Below are 7,758 nucleotides of genomic sequence, written 5' to 3'. Positions count from 1 at the left end.
ATCAAATCGGTTTAATAAATACTACTGCAATAAAATCGTATAGGCTAATCGTCTTATAGTAAACCTTAAAGTCATTTAAATCGCACATACGGCAGTTTATATCACTGTTTAAGTGATATTGTGATAAAGTAGCATAATTATCTTTCACAGGTGTGAGAAGCGACAGCTGACTTTCCAAGAAAATCGCCGCTTCTTACTGTTAGTCCCTTCTCTAAAATGTTTACTGTCGTGAGATATGTGATCATGATATGTGGGCTGTGTACTTACGTTTAACATTTAAATTTAGATGAACTGCATGCCATAGTTTCAGTTTCAGTCAAGTGTCAAGGTAACATTTGCGGCTTACAGTGCAGAGAAATATCTGTGAAATGAATACAGTATACCTATTTCATTCAATTTTAAAATGTATTTTTTTATATGTATATCAAAATATTTTTAAGTGATTTTGACTGATTTTTTTTCTATTTATAGGCATGGTTCTGTTGATTGTGCTATACGCGGGTGTGACCAGCAGAGGGAGCCAATGTCACATTCATCCCGGCCCTCTGTCTTCCAGTGGGAGGCGCTGTTTAATTGCTCCTAAGCCTACTCTTTAATTGTTCACAAATTATCATCAAATTCACGTCAATGGAGAGTTTTGCTCTCCAGTAAACAGCACTTGTGTGTGGAGTAGAAACACTTTCCCGTGATATGGGTCTTTGCCATCAGAGTGAGGCAGAGAGGCTTTCTTCAGCCTAAAAGAGCCGTCTGGAAAGGGTCGATTACTAAATTATTATTTATTATTATTATAATTATTAAATATTTATTGTGTAGACTGTTTAAGGTCAGCTCACTAGCACAATATGAGTTTAGATACATTTTTCTACAATACAATGTTTTTAGTATGATTTATGTGTATGTATAGATATATATTTGTGTGTGTGTGTGTGTGTGTGTGTGTGTGTGTGTGTGTGTGTGTATCTCTGTGTGTGTGTGTTATCCCCTATTTTTTTTATAAGATGCTATGTTTGCTTTTTTTAAGGGTAGGCTTGAGTCTACAGATGAAAATTAGATTTAAACTTAAACCATATGCAACTATAAACCTGCATTATTGTAGTTAATGTATGATAAGATGTTCACCAAGTTTATTTAAGTTCAAATACACTTTCTGGAGAAAAAAAAATTACAAGAATATACCATATTCATTATCTGAGAAATAACTAAAATAATTTGTGCTACTCATAAATTCTAACAAATGTAAGAATGGTTGTATTTTTCTTGAAATATTAGATGGAGTCAGAGCAATGCCGGTGTTTCTGGAGATCCGGACACCACAGAGACTATTCGTATTCATATTTACATATTTGCCTTTTGTGATCTCAAGATCTCCCCACATTTTTAATTATTATTCTCAACAATTTAGAGAAACATATCTCGAGAAATAAGTCTGTACTAGAGTGTTAAAGGGATTATTTCGCACAAAATAACAATTTTGTCATCTTTTACTTGCCCACATTCTTCAGAATATCTTCTTTTATGTTCACCAGAAGAAAGAAACTCATCCAGGTTTGAAACAACACGAGGGCAAGTAAATCATAACAGAATTTTCATTTTCTTTTCAAAGGCCACATGATGATAAAGATGTTTTCATATCATATCATATCCATACAGTATCAGATACCAGAGTCCCAAAAATAACAATTTACATACGAACAAATGCATCATAAATCATACAAATCTATGCTGAACCGCACACTGTTACTATTACTACTGCTGCCATATAAAGATAAACAGCAAGAGTGTGTATACAGTCACAGTGATGGTCAAACTATTAATAGAGCACTAGTATTCTCACCAGCTAAAAATGGTTTTAATTCAAGTCATTTCTATCTTTTGCTGTCGTGTGTCTGTAGGAAATATCAGTTTACATTTCCAAACATTCATTTAGCCATTAATTGTAATAACACAGTGAGATGTTTGTTTGCTGCACACAGAGATCTGATCTGATCATCTTCACTCTGTCTGAGATTACATAAAGAAACAGAGCAAACTGAAACAGACTCAATCCAGAAGAACTGTGGCAAGAAACCAGCGTGACACACTCAGCAAAAAGAGACCCAACCACATGATTGTAAAGTGCTTTGGGTGTACAGCAATACACAATGAAGCACTATATAAAAGCATCATTCATTCATCATGCACTGTTATCCCACCATTAACAATATAGTGACCATCAAGAATTTACTCATTCGATGACCACACACAACAAAAACATGAATTCATATATTTATACTAGACACCTTAAAGATAACGTGTAGCAAAAATCTTTGCCATTTCTTTATTTGGTTTTGGATTTGATGCAGCCATCATCTTCTCATTAAACTGCTGTGGTCTTGTGATAATTTGCACTAACCATGTGAAACTGCACATGTTTAATTGAGACCCTTTAATATTTCCATATTTGCAGGAAGTGCACTAAAACATCAGTCAGTAAGGCTTTTTAGAGCTTTATAAATGAAAACCCTTTTAAGGGAAATTAACGTTTGGAAACGCTCTTATAATTTTGGCCACCTCGGTATGCATAGTATGCGTTTCCGAACTCGGCACTAATCTTGTAAACACAGTCCAGTGTTGTTTTATTAGTCGGCGGATGTTGTTAACCTAGTTTGTTTCTTTTTTTACACTCTGTGGCTTTCTTCTGGGGGATACCGCCTTTCTCCGCCTCAGCTGTGTTCTAGTACATCAGAAGGGTGCACGTAGCACACAATTGAAGTTTTCGGTTGAATTTCTCATTGGCTTTCTAAATTGTTGGGCATGCCTTTGCAACATCGCGCTCCTTTGTTCAGACTTCATGAGAAGAGCCACTCCTCCATCCAGCGCCTCCTCCCTTCTTCTTCCTGCAGCTGCTGTGCACTCGCTCGGCGCTCTCGGCCACGAGGTGTCCACGCGCCGCTTCTGGCCGCTGATTGGCTGGTGACTCCACGAACAGCGAATTTCGACCAATGGGAGCGCTGTGCATGCGCTGAGCCATGCCGTGCATACCACTTCCACATGAACAGCTGAAGTGGTAAACAAGCCTAGTGAGTCACTGGCAGAAGCGTCTGGGTATAAAACCCTAGCCTAGCCCAGCGAGCACAAAGCTTCTAAACTGACCATGCGAGAGACGAGTGTGTGATTTGTGAATCTGCATATAAAGCACTGGTTTTGCTGCATTTAATAGCAGGTCAAGCTTTTTGGACGCACTTTTGAAGGACTAACGTTACTTAATATCTGGTTGATTTAGCGACTTTTAGACGCGTATCTTCATTTCGTTGCGACTTGGAAGTTTATAAGACAACACGATGGTGGCGATGACAAAACGAGTCAAGGTCTTCGAGATCGTCTTCAACGATCCGTCCAAGACCTTTTACTGCAGTGGAGATAAAGTGGCCGGGAAGATCTTGGTGGAGGTGCTGGAGGTGACCAGAGTCATGTCTATGAAGGTCCTGGGAGTCGGATGCGCTAAAGTGGAGTACGCCAAAGGCAAACAGAAATGCCGTGAAGAGATTGACTATCTGAAGTATGAAGACCTTGTGCACCTGGATGACCATCCAGCAGGTGAGTTTAAACTGGTTAAGTGTGTGTTTAAAGCTGACTTTTGGGGTTGTTGAGATGATGCTGATGTTGGAATGCGACTAACGTTCTGTGAAGAAAGAATACATACTGGGTATTCTAAATAAATGTGTTACAGTAATGTGTTCTATATATATGAAAATAGTTCTAATTTAAAAACATCTCAACAAAAGGTGTTAACTGATAGTGAAGTCATACTCGTAGTATGTAAGGGGGTTTCGTTTTTTGTTTTTAATGGGTTTGTTTCATTTGTTTGTATCATGATCTGTTAGGAACTCTTCTAAACTTGTATGGTCTCTTCTCACAGATACAGATGGTTCGGTCATCCTCCGTCCTGGCAACAAGTATGAATATTCCTTTGGCTTTGAGCTTCCTCAACAAGGGTGAGCATTTCAGTTGACAAGCTCCTGGCATGCATTTCCTGCTAAGTCCTATGTTGGTTAATTAATACAAGTGTTATTTCTCAACAGACAGCTGGTGTCTTCCTACAAGGGCAAGTTTGGGTTCGTTCAATACTTCGTGAAGGCTATGATGGAAAGCCCCGCTCAGCCCACCCTGGAGTGCAGGAAGCACTTTGAGGTTGAGGAGCCCTTGGATGTCAATACTCCAGACTTGCTGGTGAGTTCCTCAAATCACCAGTTCACTTGATCTGTAGGCCACAAATCATGTCTTCACTTCTGATTGGGGTTTTCAATATTCTGATTCTTGGTGATTCCTTGAACATCACCTGTGGTGAAAACAGAAATATTTGTGTACATTTGGAGCTGTGGCTTGAGCACCCACATTGAACTTTTGGCCTGTTGGATATGCACACTTTGATTGCAATCTTTGTGGTTCCTTGAGCATAGCAATTAACTATATCCTCATCATTTCTTTTTTCTATCCAACAGTCGCCTACCGGAGGCATGAAGGAGAAGAAAGTCACCTGCATGTTCATCCCAGACGGCCAGGTCTCTCTGAATGCCAAAATCGACAGGCGTGGCTTCTGCGAGGGTGAAGAGATCTGCATCGATGCTAAATTTGAGAACACCTGCTCTCGCATCGTGGTACCCAAAGCGGCCATCATCGCCAAGCACACCTACCAGGCCAACGGCCGCACCAAGGTCTTCAGGCAAAAACTCTCCTCAGTACGAGGCAACCACATCATCTCCGGCATGTGTGACGCCTGGCAGGGCAAGAGCATCCGTGTGCCCAAGATCAAGCCCTCCATATTGGGTTGCAACATCATCCGAGTGGAATATGCGCTGATGGTGAGTGCCACCTTTCACAAACACTTTAATATCATAGTGTTACATCTACAAACTATTAGGCGCTTACTTACAGCTCTTTTGTTCTCTACAGATTTACATGCACATCCCTGGCAGTGATAAGTTGGTTCTGGAGCTGCCCTTGGTCATTGGGACGGTTCCCTACAATGGTTTTGGTAGCCGCACCAACAGCATGAGCAGCCAGGATGGTTCCGTCAGCAATGCATCGAATAGCTGGGTGTCCCTGCGGATGCCGTCGTCCGTGCCACCAAGCTACTGCGACCTTACACACAACTGCAGCCTGGACCAACCTCTGACACCTCTGTTGGATGACTATGATGGCGGAGACAGCCCCATCTTCATGAACGCACCCCAATTCCAGTTCCCTCCACTCCCTACTTATTCTGAGGTGAGTGTAAAGTATATCCACTTAGTGTATAATGATCACTGGATATCAATAGAAAATCAATCTAATTTTTGTTCTACTATCGTTCAGGTGGAGGAGGAATACAACGGCAACGCCCGCATGCTTCCTGTCTGCTGAACCAAGCTGGCAGAGCACCAGAACTGAACTGTTGCCCATCATAAATGGGCTTCTTTTCCACTCTAAGCACATCAGGGTTTCCCCATGCGGATCAGAGCTGGTTTGAGAAGTGTCGTATGGATGTGTGAAAGTGACGATGAAGCGGAGGATTTTGGGGCCCGAGTGGCCCCTCTGCAGGATGAGCTAGTCGAAGTTCAGAGGAAGAAGAAGTGAAGTCTGAGCTCTCTTGTGCCTGCATTGCTGACAGCCATCTTATATCATGCATCAGTCAAGTTAAACATGTTTCTGTCATATTATTGATGCTGTTTCGGGGCCTGAAAGAGGGTGCTCGGGCTGTTTGGCGTGCTGTATTTCATTGTATTCGAGCTGCTCTTTCTTGAGATTACTGCTGATTAACTTTCCCAAATGGTGGTCATGTACTTTCCAGTAATCCCTAGTATAATATTCATTAGCATTTAGCTCATCATTTTCATTATCATTCTGTAATGTTTTTTTTTTTCTTCTGTGGGGATGGAAGATTTCATTTATAGAAACATTCAATACATTTGTTTGATTTTATGTTGGTTAATGTGCTGCCCAGAGATATATTATTCTAAGTTACTGAAATATAAAGAAGAAATGTAGTATATTGAGTTTTTCAACATTGAAAAATCATGCAGTTTCAGTGTATATAATGTACCAGTGTTTTGTTTTTCATTTGAATGCACTTTTTATGGAGGCAAGTTGCTGTAGAACTACTTGCAGGGAGATTTCCTGTTTTCATTTTGTTTTTCTCTTGTCTTCCAAAATTGTTCATTGAGGGATCAAGCATTGCATGCACTTAAGACCCTGTACTGTTATGCGTTCAAAACCTCGTCCTAACAAAGGGCTCCACTGATGATGCTTCTTCCACTGTGGACTTGAACATTAGGCCAAAAAAGAACTTAATACTTCAAGTGCCAAAATCGGGGTTTATTTGGACCCCGTTCATTTGCGAGACCAAAGCTGCACTGTGTGTGGACATATCCTGAAGACATTTTGATGAACATTTCACTCGTGGAGCTCTTCCTGAACATTGTGTGTGTTTTGTTTTGTTTCTTATTGAATGTAAAATGACTGTTATTATAAACAGTGCAAATTTGCAATGTGCAAAGTATCATTTTTGTATCTAAATTAAAGTGTTTTTTTAATGAGAATTCATTTTCAATAAAAACTTAATATTATCATTTATGCATCTTATTGTTTATTTGAAGTATTCTTGAATGATAACCACAAATTGAAACTTCTGTCTGTTAAGTGCATTATTAATTAATACGAAAGATTGAATGCTTATTATTGCAACAGACATAATTGTGTCTTTAACTTCAGTACTGTGATAATTAATTAGTGGTGTTTTATTAGATAAAGAATCACTATTAGGATTTTGATGAAGTATTATAAACTTTGGACATTAATCATAGCTCAAATCATGCGACTTATTTCTAAGCAATCAGACTTCCACCTTAGCTCATAAAATGAACCAAACATTCCCATATTAATTTGTTAAAGATATTAGAAATTATAGGTGAGCTCTTGACTTGGGCCAGTAACTTGAACATCCAACTATCTATTTGACATTGGTGGCAAGTTTTGCACATGCAAGGATGCTAATATTTTCTAAAAAAAAAAAAAAATAAAAAAAAATTTTTTAGACTGTCACATGGAAAGGACCAGGTAACACATTACAAAATGCCTTTAAAGATCTCTTTCTCCGATGCAACAAAGCTGATTGGAAAAATCTGATGGAAAATCCATAGTTTCGACAGTTTCACAAGTTAAGTGTTTATTTTCAGTCATTGGCTACAGATAAGATTTAAATGTGGTGACTGCAGACCAAAAGTGAGCTGAGAATCAATGTAAGATAAACAGACATGGATGTTCATATTTGCTCAAGACAAACAGTGATCTGTTCACTGGCATACAAAAAGGCTCTGTCAATAAAACCAGGGTTGGTGTTAGGGTTCCAGTGTCCTGTTACTGGGAAAACAAATCCGGATGATCTTTTGGTCCTAATATTAGAAATTTTGAATTTGATTCCAAATAGACATCCTATTCAAACTTTATCACATGAAACTTAATAGCTTTTTTTCCACTTAAGCCGTTTTCCCAACAGTAGTCTTGTAGAGTTGGAGAGGGGTCAAGTCATTTACGTCATTTTTGTGCTGCTCACTTTCTTGTGCGCATGAAGCATCTGTTGAGACGTGCTCTTCTCCTGCAGAGCAGTTACTGATAAGGGCAAAACTGTTTATCTTGTCCAAAGCACTTGTTTCGTGAGCCCCGTCTCTCTTCACTCTGTCTTGCCCTCGCACTCAAGCTCTTTCTGGTGTCCCGTCTCAGGAAACCCTCATGTATTTGAAG

At 39.4% G+C, this 7,758-nt stretch overlaps 1 protein-coding gene across 1 annotated transcript; it reads left to right on the top strand.

The window, feature by feature from the left end:
* Positions 1 to 3,097: 3,097 nt before the first annotated feature.
* Positions 3,098 to 6,587, top strand: LOC109068636 (thioredoxin-interacting protein-like). The gene is made up of 6 exons (XM_019085400.2): positions 3,098 to 3,576; positions 3,899 to 3,974; positions 4,062 to 4,209; positions 4,482 to 4,841; positions 4,933 to 5,247; positions 5,335 to 6,587. The coding sequence occupies exons 1-6, from the start codon at positions 3,321 to 3,323 to the stop codon at positions 5,380 to 5,382; spliced, it is 1,203 nt and encodes a 400-aa protein (XP_018940945.2). The 5' UTR covers positions 3,098 to 3,320; the 3' UTR covers positions 5,383 to 6,587.
* Positions 6,588 to 7,758: the final 1,171 nt, after the last annotated feature.

The sequence above is a fragment of the Cyprinus carpio genome, chromosome B19 (genome assembly GCF_018340385.1).
Source record: "Cyprinus carpio isolate SPL01 chromosome B19, ASM1834038v1, whole genome shotgun sequence".
Classification (NCBI taxonomy): Eukaryota; Metazoa; Chordata; class Actinopteri; order Cypriniformes; family Cyprinidae; genus Cyprinus; species Cyprinus carpio.
Note: the sequence above shows the minus strand (reverse complement) of the source record. Positions and strands in the feature narration are given on the sequence as shown.

Coding starts and splice junctions, on each gene's coding strand:
- LOC109068636 (XM_019085400.2), top strand. CDS start 3,321: ATGGTGGCGATGACAAAACGAGTCAAGGTCTTCGAGATCGTCTTCAAC. Junction 3,975..4,061: donor TTTGAGCTTCCTCAACAAGG/GTGAGCATTTCA, acceptor ATTTCTCAACAG/ACAGCTGGTGTCTTCCTACA. Junction 4,842..4,932: donor GAGTGGAATATGCGCTGATG/GTGAGTGCCACC, acceptor TGTTCTCTACAG/ATTTACATGCACATCCCTGG.